The sequence below is a fragment of the Oncorhynchus gorbuscha genome, linkage group LG21 (assembly GCF_021184085.1).
Source record: "Oncorhynchus gorbuscha isolate QuinsamMale2020 ecotype Even-year linkage group LG21, OgorEven_v1.0, whole genome shotgun sequence".
Taxonomy (NCBI): domain Eukaryota; kingdom Metazoa; phylum Chordata; class Actinopteri; order Salmoniformes; family Salmonidae; genus Oncorhynchus; species Oncorhynchus gorbuscha.
This window is the reverse complement of record NC_060193.1, coordinates 16,839,522-16,861,636: the sequence shown is the minus strand read 5'-3', so window position 1 is coordinate 16,861,636 and position 22,115 is coordinate 16,839,522. Positions and strand designations below refer to the sequence as shown.

At 42.0% G+C, this 22,115-nt stretch overlaps 1 protein-coding gene and 1 non-coding gene across 3 annotated transcripts; one reads left to right on the top strand and one right to left on the bottom strand.

The window, feature by feature from the left end:
* Positions 1 to 73, bottom strand: trnav-uac. The gene has a single exon. It is a non-coding gene; the product is annotated as a tRNA-Val (tRNA).
* Positions 74 to 2,576: 2,503 nt separating this feature from the next.
* On the top strand, positions 2,577 to 21,405 carry LOC124008578 (UPF0687 protein C20orf27 homolog). 2 transcript variants are annotated; one of them, XM_046319966.1, is made up of 6 exons: positions 2,577 to 2,738; positions 8,984 to 9,081; positions 13,648 to 13,787; positions 16,395 to 16,533; positions 17,119 to 17,244; positions 19,001 to 21,405. In XM_046319966.1, the coding sequence occupies exons 2-6, from the start codon at positions 9,063 to 9,065 to the stop codon at positions 19,099 to 19,101; spliced, it is 525 nt and encodes a 174-aa protein (XP_046175922.1). In that variant the 5' UTR covers positions 2,577 to 2,738; positions 8,984 to 9,062; the 3' UTR covers positions 19,102 to 21,405. The 2 variants fall into 2 exon arrangements, with proteins under 2 accessions (XP_046175922.1, XP_046175921.1); XM_046319965.1 differs by having other exon boundaries at positions 2,732 to 2,870.
* The last annotated feature ends 710 nt before the right edge of the window (positions 21,406 to 22,115 follow it).

Sequence of the window (22,115 nt, the reverse complement as noted above, 5' to 3'; positions counted from 1 at the left end):
TGGTTCTACTGGGGCTCGAACCCAGGACCTTCTGCGTGTAAAGCAGACGTGATAACCACTACACTATGGAACCACATGTATGGTTCAGCCATGTATGCATTAATGAGTCAATTATACATTCACATTATACATACATTCACTTTGACGTTGTTTTACCAATCTAACTACATAACAACATAATGATAATAATTTATTTGAATGGTAAATATCTATTGATTATCTGGGTAAATCAAGATGTAGTTAAATTTGTTTTTACGGCCAGCATCCGGGAGTCGACTCTTCACTGTTGACGTTCGAATTCGGTATAACAGACTCGTTAGACTCACACGCCCTCTAGATGCACTACATGCCCTCTATCAAATCAAAACGGAATTTTTACTAAAAACAAAAGTTGAAAATGCTAGACATTTATAGAATACCTAGTTTGATGTTTCTGTGACAAAGGGTGAATTAGTTATTGATTTATACCACTTATAGATTTGATGTATTTCTATCAAATCAAAACTGGAATGTTTACTCAAAACAAAAGGTTGTAAAAGTATGCTAGACATTTATATAATAAATCATACATAGCTTGATGATTCTGTCATAATCAGTGAAAACGTTATTGATTTATATAGCTTTAAATGGCATTTTATACACGTTATGCGTTTCTATCAAATCAGAACTGGAATGTTTACTCAAAGGTTGTAAAAGTAAACTAGATATTTATAGAATAAATCATACCTAGTTTGATGAATCTGTGACAAACGGTGAATTAGTTATTGATTTATACTTCTTTAAATGGCATCTTATAGATTTTATGTATTTCCATCAAATCAAAACTGGAATTTTTATTCAAAACAAAGGTAGTAAAAGTATGCTAGACATTTATATAATAAACCATATCTATTTGTATGTTTCTGTGACAATCGATTAATTAGTTAAGGATTTTACAATTTTAAATGGATTTTGGCGATTGTCTGTTGATTGAATGTCTGTTGAATGTCTCTTGAATGTCCGAATGTGTGAGTACAAAACCAACTTTACTTCGGTGAAAAAAAGCACATTAAAACACTAATGCAATTATGCTATACAATGGTTTGACTTTTTGTCTGCTTTTAAAATATTTTTGACAATTGCTTCTGAACTTCATGTTTACCTACCACACTTTGAAATGGCGAATGGAAAAGCCTGCGGCCTTCTCATACATTTCAAGTGCATCATAAGACGCAAAATATATATTATTTGACCAGCACATGTTAACACGAATGCAATTATGTTTCTTGTTCAAAATGTGTCTGGGTTATTTATTTACTTTTGCCATATTTGCCAACTTCATCTAATTGTCATACCTTGTATGTAGATCTGAGGCATACTCTTCAACAATTACTTCTCTCCAATTTATCTTGATAAGGGCGTTAATTGGACAATTTTCCTGTCCTGGGTGTCACGGAAAATGTATGGAGTAATTACGTGTCACCGAAAATGTATGGAGTAAAAAGTACAACATTTTCTTTAAAAATGTAGTAAAGTAATATTAACAGTTGTGAAAAATACAGTTAGAAAAGTTAAATACAAATACCCCAAAAAACACTTAGGTAGAAGTTTAAAATAGATTTACTTAAGTACTTTACACCACTAATTGTTCATTTACACAGTTTCTATGATATAAGGTAGCTCTTGTATTCATGTAATTATCACGAATAAAGCCTTTACAAGATGAGTTTGTGGGAAATTGTAGCATTTTGATTAGGCTATTAAGTCCTATTCATTACATGTAAATATCCGCAATAAAACTATTATTTAACCTATCCCACCTAAATTACAATTGTCCCTTTTCAACTAAATGTAGCCTATTATTACTTGAAATTAAATGCTCTTTCTCTCATGATGATTGAAAGTTCTGTTACATTTATTTAGCCAAATGACACCTGGCTGTCAGGTAAGTGCAGCTACAGCATGTGTTTACATATCCCATTAGTTAACACTAAACCTGATCCGCCAATGTCAAATATTGATCAGATTTCTGCAACTGATTTAACCATTCACATCATGTTTTATTTTGTAGGCTATTCATTGTGATTGGTCCCTGGGCCCATAGGATGTCATTTTGAAATATATAAAAGCCTTTCTATCTCTGACATCTGTTAAAGACCAAGAGCAGAGACGCGTTGTTAAAAAATATATAATAATAATAATAACAATAATAATTATTAACTTCCGCTGTCCTCCAAAAGTAGCTGATTCTCCTCCTCACTTCAGCTACACTTAAAGTGGCCACAATGTGGCGACATCATAACATTAATATATTTTAGTGGTGAGTGGAAAGAGAAAAACCCCTGTGACATTTCTTACTGTAGATATGCCTTATGTGAGTTTAACATTTGATTGTTTACACGAACATAAACAACATTGACAAACGCTGTAATTTAGATCCAGAAATCTCCAGAATTGGATAGTAAATCACGTAACCAATGCGGAAATTGGAGGAAGAAATTAATCCAACGAAAGGGGGAGTGGTTTCCACTAAATAACCCAGCCACAAAGGGATTTCTTCAGCCACAAACTCAAAATTGGTTACAAAAATGAGATTTTTGGTCTTATTTTAAAGTTAGACATACAATTAGCAGTGCGATTAAGGTTACGGTTATAATCTAAATCAGATTTTAAGAAGATAAATTATAGAAATAGGCGAGTAACGACTTTGTGGCTGTGCTAACTAGTGATGACCAAGGGGGAGTGGATGCGTATCTACGGTGGGTGTTCATTCTACTGTTTATTCATTTTCTGTGGACCCATATTCCTTGGCCTATCCTTGATTTGGATACAACCGACAATAGGACACTACCTGGTTGCAGCGTGTGCATTTAGCCTCAATTGCAAGAAAGGTGAGTTCTTGTGAGCAATATTTCCATGCTGTTTGCTGCAGTTGCTGGAGCGTAAGCACAGTTTGAACTTTTTGTTATTGTACTGCGAGGGCAACGAGGCAGCAAGTATCGAGACGAGCAGGTTCAAACTCGTTACAGGGCGTAGTCGTATATTCTCAAAATATTAGACTATAGGCTAAACTTTGCAGAAATGCGAGGTTTTTACTGTTGCACTTAACTCAATTTACATTTAACGTAATTTAGCAACGTAAATCTACCAAATGGATAAGGTAACTAGTAATGTTAGACTGAGCTAATTTCAAGTGAGAGAGTCTTAATAGAATCCACGGTAGAGTCACTGGTAGCATGAGTGAGTTGTTCCTGCCCCCAGCTGAGACAGTTTGTAGTCCAGAGCAGGATTCTCCAAACTCGGTTCTGGGACCCTCCAAGTGCATGTTTTGCCTTTGCACTACACAGCTGATTCAAATAATCAACGTGATGATGAGTTGGTTATTTGAATCAGCTGTGTAGTACTAGGGCCAAAAATCTACTTGAACCTAGGGGGTCTACAGTAAGCTGTCTCGGTTGGCATATGGCACTCTTGGTGTCATGCTATGTCCACTGCAGAATGTGATATTGAGAGCAGCTTGCACTGTATCTCTCTCATTGTGATATTGGTTTGAATAGAATACATTATTAGTAGTTCATAGGTTGAACTACAACACATTCACATGTTTACATAAATCTATAGGCTACTGTATAAGTGTTGTTTTTTCCTCAAAAACTTTACATCAGCCAAGCCCAGGGGTAGGTAGACATCTCTGTTCCTGGAGTGCCGCAGGTACTAATCTGGACGCTTATAAGAAATCCTGCTAAGCCCTCGGACAAACCCTCAAACAGGCAAAGCGTCAATACAGGACCAAGATCGAATCCTACCACACTGGCTCTGCTGCTCAGCGGACATGGCGGGGCTTGTAAACATTCACTGATTACAAAGGGGAAACCCAGTCACCAGCTGTCCAGTGACGCAAGCCTATCAGACAAGCTAAATACCTTCTATGCTTGCTTTGAGTCAAGCAACACTGAATCATGACTGAGATCACCAAATGTTCTGGATGACTGTGTGATGACTCTATCCGTAGCCGATTTCAGTAAGACCTTTAAACAGGTGAATATTCGCAAGGCCGCAGGGCCAGACAGATTACCAGGATGCATCCTCAGAGTATGAGCTGACCAGCTGGCAAGTGTCTTCACTGACATTTTCAACCTCTCCCTGACCCAGTCTCTAATACCTACATGTTTCAAGCAGACCACCATAGTCCCTGTGCCCAAGAATGCCAAGGTAACCTGTCTAAATGACTATCGCCCCGTAGCACGCACATCTGTAGCCATGAAATGCTTTGAAAGGCTGGTCATGCCTCACATCAACACCAATATCCCAGACAATCTGGACCCATTCCTTTACATTCCACCGGCCATAGTCAACAGCCTGATCAACTCTATGCGAAGATGTGTTGCGCTGCATGAGGAAAATGCTGGTCACACCACATACTGACTGGTTTTCTGATCCACGCCCCTACTTTTAGTTTTGTTTTAAGGTATCTGTGACCAACCAATACATATCTGTATACCCAGTCATGTGAAATCTTTGTTACATGTTGGGTTTATTCTATATATATATATTATGCTGACCTGAACCTCACCATGCTGGCTCTGCTTTCCTTTCACATTGCACGCTTCCAGCAGCTTTGGTGGATGCGTAACCAGGCCAGCCCAGTATAGCTTGGTTCAGCCCTATAGTGCAAATCAGGCATGAGTTAAGATACAAGGCAATCTATGTGTGCAAGCGTTTCTGTTAATGGACATGTCATATTTTGAATCACCTCCCTCTAGGATGCTTCTTCCTTCTTTGCAGTAGAAGGTAGAAGGAGGTAGTGTTTCTTTCCCAGACTTTTTGAACCTATAGACAACTGGGTTCAAACCTAAAGCGGTTTTAGGGGTCCTTGATCTCCTGCGAGGGAGTTGTTCTTACTCACTGTTCCAAATGATTAAATGTGTCAGGGAGCAGAAGTCATCTTGGAATGTATCAGGCCTCTGTTGCTCTGGTAATATAACTTGGCTACAAGACATGGTAAAAGCCTGTCTGTCTATAGCAAACAAAATGTTTGCTGTAGTAGATCACTTACCATTATTCAATTCTTCTTTACAGTGCCTTCAGAAATGATTCACACCCTTTAACTTTTTCCACATTTTGTTCCACTATGGCATTGTTCTAAAATGGATGAAGTAAAAAATGTCCTCTGCAATCTACACACAATACCCCATAATGACAAAGCAGAAACAGGTTTTTAGAAAATGTTGATAATACTTATTTACGTAAGTATTCAGACCCTTTGCAATGAGACTCAAATAAGCTCCGGTGCATCCTGTTTCCATTGATTATCCTTGAGATGTTTCTACAACTTGGAAATAACCTGTGGTATATGAGGTCCCACAGTTGACAGTGCATTTCAGAGCAAAAACCAAGCCATATGGTTGAAGAATTGTCCGTAGAGATCCGAGACAGTATTGTGTTGAGGCGCAGATCTGGGGAAGGGTACCAATAAATGTCTGCAGCATTGAAGGTCCCCAAGCACAGTGACCTCTATTTTTAAATGGAAGAAGTTTGGAACCACCAAGACTCTTCCTAGAGCTGGTTGCCCGGCCAAACTGAGCAATCGGGGGAGAAGGGCCTTGGATAAGATTGGCCTGAATGCCAAGCAAAAGCTGGCACCATCCCTACAGTGAAGCATGGTGGTGCCTGCATCACGCTGTGGGGATGTTTTTCAGGGGCAGAGACTGGGAGAGTAGTTAGGATCGAGGGAAAGATGAACGGAGCAAAGTACAGAGATCCTTGATGAAAACCTGCTCCAGAGCTCTCAGGAACCCAGACTGGGGCAAAGGTTCACCTTTCAACACGACAATGAAACGCACAGCCAAGACAAGGCAGAAGTGGCTTCTGGACAAGTTTCTGAATGTTCTTGAGTGGCCCAGGCACAGCCCGGACTTGAACCCGATCTAACTTTTCTGGAGAGACCTGAAAATAGCTGTGCAGCAACGCTCCCCATCCAACCTGACAGAGCTTGAGAGGTTCTGCCGAGAAGAATGGGAGAAACTCCCCAAATACAGGTGTGCCAAGCTTATAACATCATACCCAAGAAGACTCGAGGCTGTAATCGTTGCCAGAGGTGCTTCAACAAAGTACTGAGCAAAGGGTCTGAATAATTATATAAATGTGATATTTCAGTTTGTTTAATAAATTAGCAAACATTTCTAAATCTGTTTTTGCTTTGTCATTATGGGGTATTGGGTTTAAAAGGGGGGGGGGACAATTGAATCAATTTTAGAACCTAACAATGTGTAAAAAGTCAAGTGTTCTGAATACTTTCCGAAGGCATGGTATAAAAGATGTGTATTTTCCCCCTTCTACCCAATTTCGATCTGGTCTCATCGCTGCAACTCCCCAATAAGCTCGGGAAGTGAAGGTTGAGTCATCCTCCGAAGCATGACCCGCCAAGCGGCGCTTCTTAACACCCGCCCTCTTATCCCGGAAGCATTTACATTTACATTTAAGTCATTTAGCAGACGCTCTTATCCAGAGCGACTTACAAATTGGTGCATTCACCTTATGACATCCAGTGGAACAGCCACTTTACAATAGTGCATCTAAATCTTTTAAGGGGGGGGGGTAGAAGGATTACTTTATCCTATCCTAGGTATTCCTTAAAGAGGTGGGGTTTCAGGTGTCTCCGGAAGGTGGTGATTGACTCCGCTGTCCTGGCGTCGTGAGGGAGTTTGTTCCACCATTGGGGGGCCAGAGCGGCGAACAGTTTTGACTGGGCTGAGTGGGAACTGTAGAGAGCAGTGGGAGTAGCAGTGTTATCTGTGGTGATCCATGTTTCCGTCAGTGCCAAGAAGTCGAGGGACTGGAGGGAGGCATAGGCTGAGATGAACTCTGCCTTTTTGGCCGCAGATCGGCAGTTCCAGAGGCTACCGGAGACCAGGAACTCCACGTGGGTCGTGCGCGCTGGGACCACCAGATTAGGGTGGCCGCGGCCACGCGGTGTGGAGCGTTTGTATGGTCTGTGCAGAGAGGAGAGAACAGGGATAGACAGACACATAGTTGACAGGCTACAGAAGAGGCTACGCTAATGCAAAGGAGATTGGAATGACAAGTGGACTACACGTCTCGAATGTTCAGAAAGTTAAGCTTACATAGCAAGAATCTTATTGACTAAAATGATTAAAATGATACAGTACTGCTGAAGTAGGCTAGCTGGCAGTGGCTGCGTTGTTGACACTACAATAATCAAGTCGTTCCGTTGAGTGTAATAGTTTCTACAGTGCTGCTATTCGGGGGCTAGCTGGCTAGCTAGCAGTGTTGTTTACGCTACGTTGCGTTAAAAGAACGACAATAGCTGGCTAGCTAACCTAGAAAGTCGCTCTAGACTACACAATTATCTTTGATACAAAGACTGCTATGTAGCTAGCTATGTAGCTAGCTACGATCAAACAAATCAAACCGTTGTACTGTAATGAAATGAAAATGTGATAGTACCTGTGGAGCGAAGCGGAATGCGACCGGGTTGTTCTATTCGGTAGACGTTGGCTAGCTGTTGGCTAGCTAGCAGTGTCTCCTACGTTAAGGACGACAAATAGCTGGCTAGCTAACCTCGATAAATTAAGATAATCACTCTAAGACTACACACTCTAAACTACACAATTATCTTGGATACGAAGACCGCAAAGACAGCTATGTAGCTAGCTAACACTACACTAATCAAGTCGTTCAGTTGAGTGTAATAGTTTCTACAGTGCAGCTATTCGGTGGACGTTTGCTAGCTGGCTAGCTGCTGGGCAAATAGCAGTGAAGACTACGTTAGGACGACAAAATGCGATAATTACGCAATTATCTTTGATACAAAGACGGCTATGTAGCTAGCTAAGAAGAAATTGCTAAGATTAGACAAATCAAACCGTTGTACTATAATGAAATGTAATGAAATGTAATGAAAAAGTTATACTACCTGCGGAGCGAAGTGCGGATGCGACCGCTCGCTCCAACCCGGAAGTACTGTCAGCCTCAACAATGTGTTGGAGGAAACACCGTTCACCTGATGAGTGAGGACAGCCTGCAGGCCCCCAGCCCACCACAAGGTTGCTAGAGCGCGATGAGCCAAGTAAAGCCCCCCCCCGGCCAAACCCTCCCTTAATGCGGACAACGCAGGGCCAATTGTGCGCCGCCCTATGGGACTCCCGATCACGGCCGGTTGTGATACAGCCTGGGATCGGACCGGGGTCAGTAGTGACGCCTCTAGAACTGCAAGTCAGTGCCCTAGACCGATGCACCACTCGGGAGGCCCCGGCACAATTATTTAGTATTTTTTTAAGTTGAATTGTAAATAAGCACATCTCTTGGATTTGTACTCTTCCAATTGTGGCAACGTCCAAGGTACAATCCAACAGCCTCTCTTTAGCTACTGACTGACTGGAATGAACAGGCAATAGCAATATGGTGAAACACCCAACTTGCAACTGGTCACCAGTCCATTCTTTTCAGGCCAGTGGTTTCAGTCAGTCAGAGGAACTTGTCATTTTTCTTAGTATGACCCTCACCTGACGTTATTGGACTCACTAGGAGTGCTGCATCTTTCAACAATCTTTTTAAGATGCCTCCCTTGATTTTTGTTAAGGTTATATTACGTCCTTTCTTTCACAGAAACCTGCGAGTTTCTCTGAAAAATGTTTATTTTAACATCTGACACCTTGGTTTTAATTGAATCCTCGTTTGAATGTTTGTTTTTCTTTCATTTAAGTCAGTCGGGAGCCTCCCCTCTCCCTTGGTGATAGTCTGGCACACACAGCTGGGTGCCGTCGTTTGAACAGAGTTAGTAACATGGGGCTAGGATTTATTAAAGACAAATACCAGCTCGTCTTTCAGAAGTATTTATTTCCTGAATTCATTACAGTTGTGACTTTCTCCTTTCTTTAGCTTTAAGCTCTTTCCTAGTTGCCCTCCCCTTCTTTTGTTAATCCTTTATCATTGAAACCTCTTCTTTATTCTCTCTTGTTTCTCTCCCTCTCTCGTGTCTCAGGGTTATTTTGTGACTGGGCCATAGAGATGACCAGGCTGTGACTGTTGGGTTCTCTCTCTGTCAGTGGACCAACCCTGGCATGGCTACTGCTAGGAAGAGTAAGTACCCTTTTCGATTATATTGTTGTATAGACTCTTGTCCCTGCTCCCCTGTTATGTGGTTTTAAATGCAATAATGGGTATTTCTAAAATGTCTTTCAATTCAAAACACAGGGCAGCTCTCATATGTCTCAATGTGTTCAAGCTATGAAATTAGTTATTTTCAAATGCAATTTATTTCTGGGCATAGTTGTGGCCAATTTTTCAGTTGACAGATTCTTATAACTATGATCTGGCCCCCCGACCATCCGCTCCGACCAAAAATTGGCCAGCTGCTGAATCTAGTTGCCTACTCTTGCCAACGTCTTTAGGTGGATAAAAACGCATATGGTTACAGAGCATTATGGGTACTGTAGTATATCATGCTTTATTACCTAAGCTTCTTCTTCCCCCACATGAACCCTGTCCAGAAACAACTCCAATAGCAGGGTCCCAAACTGGAAGCCTGCTGCCCGAATATGTCCCGTGGATGGTTTTTACATTTTATTTTCATTGTTGGACATAATACTGTTAACACCAGCAAATCAGCTCCAAGTGATTTTATTCCCACGCGTAATAGAGAGACACGTAATTGTATACAAATGTAAGCAAAGTTTGAAATTATTCTGTTTTAGTGAAATATTATATCTGTTTGGGTTTCTTGCGGTCCATTTGCATTCTACAAATTATTTGTAATTATGTTTCGGCCCCCTGACCATCCCCTCAAGAAAAAATTGTTCCACGGCTGAATCTAGTTGATGAACCCTGCCCTATAGCCTCCCAAGGGTTGGCAGACATTGATGTCTGGATCAGGTTTCCATCAGTCTTCGTAGAACTCTCCAGCCTCTCCCTCCTACTTTCACACCTCTCAAAGCCAGGGGCGGCAGGTAGCCTAGCGGTTAGAGTGTTGGTCCAGTAACCGAAAGGTGTCAAATCTGTCTGCCCGAGTCCAAGGCACTTGACCCTAATTCCTCCAGGGTTGCTGTTGATAATGGCAGACCCTGGGCTGGGACCCCACTCTCTGAGGGTGTTTCAGGGAGAGTGGGATATGCTAAAAATATAATTTCCAATTCACACTTGTATCACTTCTCAAGTTCGCTATCAAACAGGGAGCCTCCAAAATTCCTCTTCCTTTCTCTCTCCCCCACTCTCTCCCCCACTCTTTCTTTCTCTCTTCCCCACCTTTCTCCCCCTCTTCACTGTTTTAACATCACTACAGTATACAAATGCTTACTTAGTGTGTGTAATTTAAAGAAGAGATGGGTGGGAAGGGTACAGGAAACCCCCTCGCAAGATGAGAATAAGACCTGGCAATCCAACCCCGACATGGCAATCCAACCCCGACATGGCAATCCAACCCCGACATGGCAGTCCAACCCCGACATGGCAGTCCAACCCCGACATGGCAGTCCAACCCCGACATGGCAGTCCAACCCCGACATGGCAATGTTTCTGTATGAAATGTCTTTGTTTACAATGCACACATACTACAGCTTATTCTCCTGAACTAGAAGCATCAATTTAAAGTCTTTGGAAGAATGCATTTTTAGGGGAATCATGGGGGGAAACACAATGTGGACTTGTTTGAATCGAGTCTGAAGTGTGTGTGACTCGGTGTGAACGAATATGTTGCACATGACAGATAGGCAGGAAGTGTTCAGGGATCCTCATAGAAACACAGCAAGAGAACAGCACCTGGGAGACGGACTAAAAGTGACAACACATTTTTCACTGTCATTAATACATCTCTTTCCCCCCCAGTGGAGATTGGAGGCGTTGTTTCTGCACACAAAGCACTCTCCTCTCCCTGGGTCTTTGTTCTCACTTTAATTAGGCTGCTGAATGAGAGTGTAGATTTACATCTTATTTGTTTTCGCTTCAATGTATTTTTCATGTGTCTGGGATGTTGCCGCTTTCACAGGGAGCGAGAGAGCGAAAGCGTGGGGTGTGTGTGTGAGTTTAATTTGGTCATTGGGGAGAAAGAAATAGCAAGGGGTGGAAGAGGGAACTGAACTTGGAGATACAAGCCCAATGGAGTCTGTTACCATGGTTATCAGACAAAGTTAGTGATCGATCTTTGTTTAAAGTGTTGTGCAGACAATAGACACGAGGCAAAGATGGAGGGGATAGTGAAAGGACAGTTTAGAGAGGACGAGGTAGACACAGTCATCTAATATACAACAGGGGCTAGGAGAGAAACGATGATCCAAACCCAGACCAACAGATGTAGATTGAGGGGAAAAAGATAGCAAGATTATGACTACCAGACCGAGAAGCCAGCTCCTGTACTGTAGACTGCACTGTAGTAGATGTAACAGGCCTTGGGTGTTCAGCAGCTAAGAGACCTGGGTTCAAATAGTGTGTATGTATGTTTTTTTTTTTTCAAAACACTTCAGCCACACTTGACTGAGTTTGCCTGGCACTATGGAATCAATGAAATGGGCTCAAAAGTACAAACCGCTGCCCACCTGACTCTAAAAAAACAGGCTCAATCTAATGCTTCCAAGTATCTGAAAGAAAACCAATACTATTTGAACCCAAGCCTGGTATCTAGCCAGAACAGTGTCCAGTTCACTGTCTGGGCTAGTGTCCAGAGAATGTGGATTAACGAATGGTCTTGTTTGAAAGCCTGTGGATCTCTCTCAGCATTGTCTGAATCCACAAATCCTTTGAACTAGTGTAGCATAGTAGGTAGTCTTCAGACTGGAGTGGACACAGATATACTCTGACTCACCTCAGGGCTGTAAAGTGTGACCAAATGGATTGCATAATCAACAAAAATATCTTGCTGTGCGACAAGGAGTTCTATTTTGGCAGCGGTGTGCGGCTATGAAAGAAAATAATCTCCTAGGCGCTCTACCCATGTTTCCGAGTGCCCTAGAGAAACAAGCGAGTGCAGATGTGTTAGCGTCATGGTTTCACCATTACAATGAAAACGGCTTGCTTCTAGACCAACCAGGTCAAATGCTCTGACCCATATTACCGACGCCATATGAGCCAGATCTTTTGGTATTCAAAGTCTGTGTCGGTGGGGTCGGCAAAATGAATTTACTTACTGTACATTAGTTGTCTGAGTAAACTGAGAATATTGCCTGGCTAGCCATCCATATCGCTCAGTCCAACCGACATTTCTTCTCCACGATGAGTCTGGATTTGCCTCCCTCTCCGGCGATTTCTAGAATGCGAAGACATTCTGGCTTGAAATCTATGGCAAGACTTGAAAATGGCTGTCTAGCAATGATCAACAACCAACTCGAAAAAGCTTCAATTTATTTAGAGTAATGGGCAAATATTGTACACTCCCGGTTTACAGAGCTCTTAGACTTACCCAGAAAGACTCACGGCTGTAATCGCTACGAATAGTGATTCTAACATGTACTGAGGGGTTTGAATTCTAATCAAGATCTATTAGTATTTTCATTTCCATTTTTTTTTTTTTTTAATTCACATTTTTCTTCCACTTCGACATTAGTATTTTGTGTAGATCGTTGACAGAATTGCAATTAAATCCATTTAAATCCCACTTTGTAACACAACAAAGTGTGGGGGGGGGAAGGGGTGTGAATACTTTCTGAAGGCACTGGTATGAAACCATGCAACTGTAAAGTTGATTAAGTTCAAGGTTTATATTTCCTCATATCTTATCTTTTAATATCATTTTAATCTAAACAGCCACCCGCTGCCTAATGAAATTCTGACTCCCAATGTTATTAAAGAAATACAATCACAGTGCCTGTAACTCCTAAACTCTTATCTTCTTGACCCAGATGGGATTAACCCAAGCAAGGCAATGGGAATAAATGCTGTAGATGCATATCACTCTTTTTTTTAAAGGGAAATGAAATAAGGAGATATAAATGTTGATGAATATGATGATACTGTGACAATGTATCCCAGAGGGACTGTCAAGGTACAGCATTTCAAAAGATCAGGGATCTAATGTGTTCCACAAGGCATTCAAACAAACCTGGGCTGTGTCCCAAATGGCACCCTATTCCTTATATAGTGCACTAGTTTTGACCAGAGCCACGAGAGACAGTGGTAGAGATCTATTATATCAGTATCTTCTAGAATACCATTTTGTCTGTTCCATCTCCAAATGCTCTGACCGGTAGTTTCCTTTAAATGTCCATTTTATGAACGTTTAATAGACAATAATGTTGTTTATCTTGTGACTGCAGGGCATTCTACAGTATTAGATAAGGGATAGGTATTTTCTTTATTACTCTTTACCTCATATCAAATCCTCAATCTTCTTCCTGAAAAATGTGTTTTCCTTCCATGATTACAAATATATTTAGTTACTATTGCTTTTAATAGTGATCACAGACATTTTGAAGAGGCATTCAAATGACTGAAATGAAGTCGATTTAACAACTCAAAGTTCAAGATGCCATGTTTTTCTCCCTTTGATTTCTTTCCAGTTTATTTTTTTGTGATTTTTCTTAGATTTTTTAAAATTTTTATAGCCACTAACCACTCATTGAGTGTCACTGGCATAAGAATGTTGTTCCCATTGGAAACTGTTGTACCAGAGTCCCTTACCATTTGTGTGTGTAACAAGTTAGTTGCTCTCTCCCTCTTCAGGCTCCGCAGCAAAGGCGGGAGGAGTTGGTTTCTCAGAAGAGCCAGCTGCCGGAACGCCGTCCCATGTCCACTTTGATGAGAAGCTCCACGACTCTGTCGTCATGGTGATCCCTCAGCCTGACGGGAACTTTATGGTCAAGGTGGGTTTGGGTTTTGGATTAAATAATTTAACATGTCTGACGTGAAAATGATCATAATACCCTGACTACACCGCTCGCGTTGCGTGTGTTGCAAAATACATTTAGAAATCTATATTATTCAATTATTGCACCCACACTGCTCGCACCCGCCAACAAGTGTCTGCATTGCCACGGGCTAAAATAGAAGTTGGTTCTATTTGTGATGCTGAACATGGTGCAAAATACATTTAGAAATCTATATTATTCAATTATTGCACCCACACTGCTCGCACCCGCCAACAAGTGTCTGCATTGCCACGGGCTAAAATAGAAGTTAGTTCTATTTGTGATGCTGAACATGGTGCAAAATACATTTAGAAATCTATATTATTCAATTATTGCACCCACACTGCTCGCACCCGCCAACAAGTGTCTGCATTGCCACGGGCTAAAATAGAAGTTAGTTCTATTTGTGATGCTGAACATGGTGCAAAATACATTTAGAAATCTATATTATTCAATTATTGCACCCACACTGCTCGCACCCGCCAACAAGTGTCTGCATTGCCACGGGCTAAAATAGAAGTTAGTTCTATTTGTGATGCTGAACATGGTGCAAAATACATTTAGAAATCTATATTATTCAATTATTGCACCCACACTGCTCGCACCCGCCAACAAGTGTCTGCATTGCCACGGGCTAAAATAGAAGTTAGTTCTATTTGTGATGCTGAACATGGTGCAAAATACATTTAGAAATCTATATTATTCAATTATTGCACACACACTGCTCGCACCCGCCAACAAGTGTCTGCATTGCCACGGGCTAAAATAGAAGTTAGTTCTATTTGTGATGCTGAACGTGGTGCAAGTCCCGCCTCTCCTATCTCTTCATTGGTTTATAGAAGCAGGTACCCACGTGCCATCTCCTCATTGGTTATACCCATGTGGGTGAATGATAGACGAACGAGTTCAGTGGCGGTAATGCATCTAATTTATGAAAGTTGCCAATTGCAATATAAAGTCAAGAGAAGAAAAAGACTGGAAGCAAGAGAGATGACTAGAAACGATTCGGTTGACCATTTTATGTGTGGATTATATGTCGGAGTAGATGATCTTGTGCATTTCAAGTAAAATAACAACTCAATGTTTATATCCCAGGACCAATTAGCTAGCAAGTGCAAGCTAGCTAGCTAAATAGGACCAATTAGCTAGCAAGTGCAAGCTAGCTAGCTAAATAGGACCAATTAGCTAGCAAGTGCAAGCTAGCTAGCTAAATAGGACCAATTAGCTAGCAAGTGCAAGCTAGCTAGCTAAATTGCCATAAATGTTTAATGCTTTTTGACCTGTCCCCAAATTAATGTAATTGGTTCAGAGTTTGTTTTGATATTTTAACCTGCGTGTCGTAATTGTGTTTGGTATGGGGGGACAAAATACATTTATGCGCGCAGTCGGTTTGGGTTCCGTGTAAGAGTTATCAAAACGGCACACCCAGAGAGCTAGGATTATCCATAATGTTTCCCCTCAATCTCCAGTGGTCTCCCAGCCATCCTTCTTTTCTTGCCATTTTGAACTATGAGGTGAACCTTTTTTTATAGGGTTGCAAAATTCCAGCAACTTTCAATTAATTCCCTGATTTACCAGAAATCTTTGTTAGAGGATTCTGGATTTCCTGCTTATTCTCTCCTTATTCCTCAAATCCTCCAACCGGGATTTCGGGATAACCAGGGAATTTATTAAAAGTTCCTGAATTTTGCAACCCTAAACCTGTATGACAACAAAGGGGAGGAGGCGAGTTTCTCTCTCATCTCTGCTAATCTTCTGTGTCTGTTCTGAAGATTCATTCCCAACTATGCCAGTCCTCTCCCCTCCTGTTTACCAGAGGATGACTGTGGATCAGAGAACTCTTTGCAGCATAGCACTGTAGTCGTGGGCGTGTAGTGTGACTGTGCTGCGGTTCAGACGGCCCTTTGATTCTGCTTCCCCGGTGTGGGAATTGGGGTCCACCAGACAGACGACAGCGGTGAATGTGCCGCGTGTCTGAAGTTCTCTGCTGCCTCCTTGGAACCAGTGGGTTGCCATGGAAACATGTGGGGGAAGGGGGGTGTAACCTAACCCAACGGGCTTGTTTAAATCAGATGTGGTGGGATGTAGTCAGTGTGTGGGATGGCTGGAGACAGACTGTATGCTGCAGAGCTATTTAATCAAAGCACTGGGTTTTTGTGTTTCACTCTTTTCTCCCTCACTTGTTTTTGTTTGTTGTTTGACACGGCCAGAGGGTCATGTGATGCTTGTTTGACACGGCCAGAGGGTCATGTGATGCTTGTTTGACACGGCCAGAGGGTCATGTGAGGCTTGTTTGACACGGCCAGAGGGTCATGTGAGGCTTGTTTGACACGGCCAGAGGGTCATGTGAGGCTTGTTTGACACGGCCAGAGGGTCATCCTTTGGTCCCTTTCGTTCGCTCTCCCTCTCTCTCGTTTTCTCTAAATCTTTTTCTTGCGCTCACCCTCTCTCCCGCTCTTACTTTCTCTCTCTTCTCTTGCAGCTTTTTTGCTTGCCCCCCCCCCCCCACCCCATCATGCCCTTTTTCATATTCACTCCCTCTTTTATTTTTATATCTATCAGGTTGGTTTCCTGAAGACCCAGCACAAGTATGAGATTGTCTTCACCCTCCCGGAGCTTCCATCACTGGGGAAGGACGCGTCTCCAGCTCCAGTACCCAACCCCCATATCCGCATCACTGATATCACTCCTGTACCAGAGGGTATGTCCGAGTCTTGGACATTTCTAAGTTATCCCAAACATTTGAACGGTAGTGTAATCCCCCTAACCCTTTTTAAGTTCCACTGATCTCTGCCCAGTCTCCGGTTGGCCAGACCTTCATGTCAGTCATGTTTTATAGTAGCTGTACATCTCAAATGTGCAGGAGAGACTGAAAGTGTGTCGGTCCATGACAGAATCCGAATTGAAGGAAGGAAATGTTGAAATGTTGAACCGTTTTGCTAACATCCCTCGGAGTTTCTGGATTTCGTAATGAGGGTTATTACCACTCACTTCAACGCTTCAGTAGTTTGTTTTAGCATTGAGCTGAGTGAGTTGCTCCATTCCATTACACCATCTGCTGGAAAACCATGACCTTTTACTTTCATCCCGGTGACCCATCCCGGTGACCTTTCTGTGAACACTTGGACTGTGTGTGTGTTATTTATTGTGTTAATGTGTTTGACCCCAGAGTTTTCCCACTCTGGTTGACATTTTGCTCCCCTGTGTATGTGTGTGTTCTCTGTATACGTGTTCCCTATCCTTCTGCCTTTTTGCCCTTCTCACCCCCCCCCCTCCCTCTCCTCAGGTGGTCTGAGAGTGACATGTGAGTACATGGCCCACCAGGAGGGGGTGCTGTGTGAGGAGGTGATGCTGGTCAGTGAGAGCCAGGAGGACGTCTGCGTGGGGGTCAAGGTGCACGCCCGCGTCATGGGTAAGACCACAGAGGCCAGCCTCATCATAATGCTGGAAGAGCATGATGCGCTCCTATTGGGTTTTAAATGAGACCTACTGTATTCTGTGTGCCCTAGGGTAGATCTAATGTTACACCCATAACAAAACCAGTGGGGGCATTCCAGGTCGTATTTAATTCAGTCACACTGCTCGGATGATCTAGGTTGTAATCATTAGTCCAACAAAAACAAGTCTATTGGACAAATTTGGGTACCCCCCCCCCCCCTCCGTTTGGTTCCTAGTGTAGATTGATCAATATGGAGATTCTGGGTTCGAGTCTAGGCTCTTTCACTGCGACTGGGAAACCCATGGGGTGGCGCACAATTGGCCCAGCGTTGTCCGGGTTAGGGATGGGTTTGGCCGGCAGGGGTGTCCTTGTCCCATCGTGCACTAGCGACTCCTGTGGCTGGCTGGGTGCAGTGCATGCTGACACCGGTTGCCAGGATACAGTGTTTCCTCCGACACGTTGGTGCGGCTGGCTTCCGGTTTAAGCGGGCATTGTGTCAAGAAGCAGTGCGACTTGGTTGGGTCGTGTTTCGGAGGACGCACGGCTTGACATTCGCCTCTCCCGAGTCCGTACGGGAGTTGCAGAGACAAGACTGCAACTACCAATTGGATACCACAAATTTGGGGAGTAAACAGGGTAATAAATAAAAAATAAAATAGATCAATATGAAACCATTGCATCACTTAACCTCCTTTCCAGTGTGATGCAATGTCCCGTTCCTAAAATGGATATTTTCTGATCAAAACAGATTGTGTTGTGGTATCATGCAGTATATGCCCTGTAGAGGTACAGGTAACTGCCAAAATAAAGGAAACCGGAACATACTGTCTTAATAGGGTGTTGGGCCACCACGAGGCAGAACAGCTTCAATGTGCCTTGGCACAGATTCTACAAGTGTCTGGAACTCTATTGGAGGGATGCTGCAGCGTTGTTCACTTGAGTAACAGTCTAGCACCTAGGAGACTGGTTGTGAGAACAGATGTAGTAGTGTGCTGCTTCCACCTGCTGGTGAGTGTGAGCAGCACGGTTTAAATTAAGAGCATCACTGATCACTGCGATGCTGTGATCACCTGAGTAGAACGGAATGAGTCACGCATTAGTGGAGAGCCTATGATTTGGTAAAATACTTGTACTGTATTGAACATGGCTGACTTTTTATAATCACTGCATCCCGTTCTTTCTTCCTGGCTCTTGAGTTGGAGCCATTTTCTGTCTAACACAATTTACTTGGACTCCGACTGCTTTCACTGTCTGGAAGCTTTGAATAAATGATGTCATGATGATTCACTTTGGAACCTAACACAAACCATGTCATTAATTTCCTTTCAACAGAAAATGATTGTATATTTAGATATTTAATTATCTGATTTCAGTCATTTATGTATTTTAAATTAGAAGAGTGCAACAACAAAAAAGTACTGATTGACAGGCTGTTCGTGTCAACTAGGGACAAAAACCACAGTGGTGATCCGAACTTGAACATCTGTAGGCAGGCAGAGGACTGGAGGGGATATAGTTGTATGAAAGGGTTCGTGGAGAGGCCGGGAAATGGATCAACCTACAGCTTAATCCCAAAGGGTTTACAGTCTCTCACTCTACTTTACCACACTGTAATAGAGCGCACTGGCACTGGTTGGATGTTGTGGACTAAACCATTTCTGAGAGACAGACTAATGTTTTTTTTCTTGCTCTCTTTCATTTTCTGTTGCTTTCTCTCCCTGTTTTTCAGACCGTCACCATGGTACACCCATGTTGTTGGAAGGAGTGCGTTGTGTGGGAGTGGAGCTGGAGTATGACTCTGAACAGAGTGACTGGCAAGGATTTGACTAAACCAGACCATGTGACACGCACACACACACACAAAAGACCATGCCACATGTATTCAAATTCAACATCACCTGTACTTCAAACGATCCCTGACCATTTCAAGATGTTATGGTCCTAAAGGAGGATTAAATTAGGAAATGGATAGAAGTTATTTTAAGTAGTAGTCTGGGTTTTTAATTTTACATTCAGGCCGTACTTGGCCGCTAAAAGCTGAATTGCAGCACACAACGCATACAAGTAAACAAATAAAAGCTTACCTTGCTTCAAAAGTAAAACAAGCATCAACACCTTTTTTTTCCAATGTGATCCGATCACTATTGAGCTTCCCTCAACTATACTGAACACAAATATAAATGTAACAATTTCAGTTACAGTTCTTATAAGGAAATCAAATCAATTCATTAGGCCCTAATCTATGGATTTCACGACTAGAAATACAGATATGTTGGTCACAGATACTTTAAATAAAAAAGATAATGATCATGCGGTTTAATCAGCTTCTTGATATGCCACACCTGTAGGTGGATGGATTATTTTGGCAAAGGAGAAATGCTCACTATGGATGTAAACAAGTTTGTGCACAAAATGTAAGAGATGCTTTTTTTTGCGTCTGGAAAAGTTCTGGTGTCTTATTTTAGCTCATGAACCATGGGACCAGCACTTTAAATGTTGCGTTTGTAATTTTGTTCAGTATAGTCAACATACCTGAAATGCATATGTACGAAGTACTGTTGATAGTACTGTGATAATGCGCTATCCAACTGCCCATGCCATTCCACTGCCTACCTGCCCCTATGTTGTTTAGAATGTGTTTTCTGAGTAAACCTTTAGGGGGGCAACAAAGTTCACGTAATGAATCCAGACCATTTCACCCAGCCTAAACTCAACTGTACCAATAGGGGGCGACAGAAACCACTAAAATTATCCCTCTCATCTGAATCCAAAGGTGAATAGGGATTCAAAAGGACTTTTTTAAATGCAAGAATTATACGCGATTAATCAGTCGCAAGTGCCTACGTTGCTGTAAAGCTTTTTACCATCAACAACTGCCTTCTGTCCCGTACTATCCTATCTATCAAGTATCTCCCCTTCAGGAGTTAAAAGATTTTGGACTTTAGTGGATCAACGATAGCTCAGCCTTCCAAGATAATTTTTATATCTACAAAACATTTCAAGTATATTTATAAAATATTAAAGATTGGCGCCATCAGTACCATTGGTAGTAAATCCACACTCAAATTAGATTGCCAGTTGTTTTTTGCTCTTTTAATATATTTGAGGCAACAAGAAGAAATAAAAGCCAAACATTTTGGTTGTTAGCCCACCATGAATCTGCCAACAACTAGTAACTCTTACTCTTTTATCTACCCCCAAAGCCCTCACCATCCTCTCTGAGCACTCATACTCTCGTTGCAACCTAATAGTTTAGTAGTCACTGTTTACTGTCAATAGCTTGTCAGTGTACATGTATATTCCGATCCAATAAGAATGTCGAGTATCTAGTATAAAACGTATCCTCATTTCACATAGCTAAACTGACAAAGCCCTGTTTTTAAATATTATTATTTTTATATCAGACAATCTTCATGTGTTAACTGTGTTCGGCCTTAATTGAGGAGAACCTTTATATCGTTTGTATAATAGGCTCTAATGTCTTAGTTATACCTTGTTGTTATGGTGTCCATACTAAATCCATGCTCCAGGGTAGGGGTCAATTCCATTTCAACTCAGGAAGTACATTTGAAATTCCAGTTCTTTTCAATTAGGAAAATGTGGAATAGGAATTCTGTTTACTTTCTGAGTTGACTGGAATGGAAATGGAGTTGACCCCAGCTCTGGTTGTTGGGTAATTGTACTGAGGGGTTACTGTACTAGGGGGGGTGTGGCATTTTGTCAGTCGATATACAATACATGTTCCTTCATTGGTGTTTGCTACTATGGTCTCTGTTCTTTTCTTATGCCATAAAACAAAGTTTAAGTGCTTATCAAGAAAAACTTCCAAAAGGACTGATTTGAGGTAGAAAGAAGTTAGAGCACTCAGCAACAAAAAAGCAGGGCTGTATTTATTTTAGCTCACTTTAATCCATTCTAAGCGATGTGAACAGGTGGATGTCAAGCTGACAATAAATCAATGTCAGATTTAAAATAAAATTAAATTGTTTCGTGCTCCAACTTCATTCGACTTCAAATGAGTCCTTTTGGAAGTTTAAGCGCTTCTCGTGAATTTTTGTTATTGTTGTTGAGCACCTTTGTCTGCTGAAGTGTGAACGCCCACCTGAACTAATAAAGTTTGTGTTTAATTGTGAATTTTTGTTTTACCATTGCGTAACTCAGGTGATTTTCTGCTAGAGGGCAGTCCTTGCTGTTACATCGCTGTGTTCTGTTGAATGGAACTACAGGACACAACGATGCTCTGCGGTTTATGGTGTCTCACATGGGCTATAGTGGGTTTGCTATAGTGTGTAATAATGTAACAGACACCAATTAGGTGTAAAGTCAGAATCGACTGACCCTTCATCTATTTTTCACCTCCGGTTTCTTCTTGTGTCCCTGGCTAAGTCCTAATCACAACACAACCTGCACTGCTGCTGGAAACCACAGATGAAAAGCCTGCAAACAGGGTGTGAGAGAGAGAGAGAACTCTTTGTTCCTCTACTATAACAGACTGGCCAGTGCTTCATGGCTGCTTATGTTCTGTTTCCGACTCAACCATAACAAGCAGCTGGACCCGAGACATGACTGATTCCATCCCCTGGACATGACAGTCTCCTTTTTATGTTATTGTTGAATGACCAACTTGACTTCCAATGTCACAGAGGTAAATGTTTTAAATGCATTACTTCTCAATCCAGCATATGGGACAAGGGATTGTAAAACATGATCTATGTACCTTCAGGTGACATGGGGCTACTATTCCCTTAGCACGTACACACACACACACACACACACAGTTAAGTCAGTCCCCTTAGTTGACATGGCCACAGAGAGTCCATTGTTTGTGTCCCCATAGCTGTGCG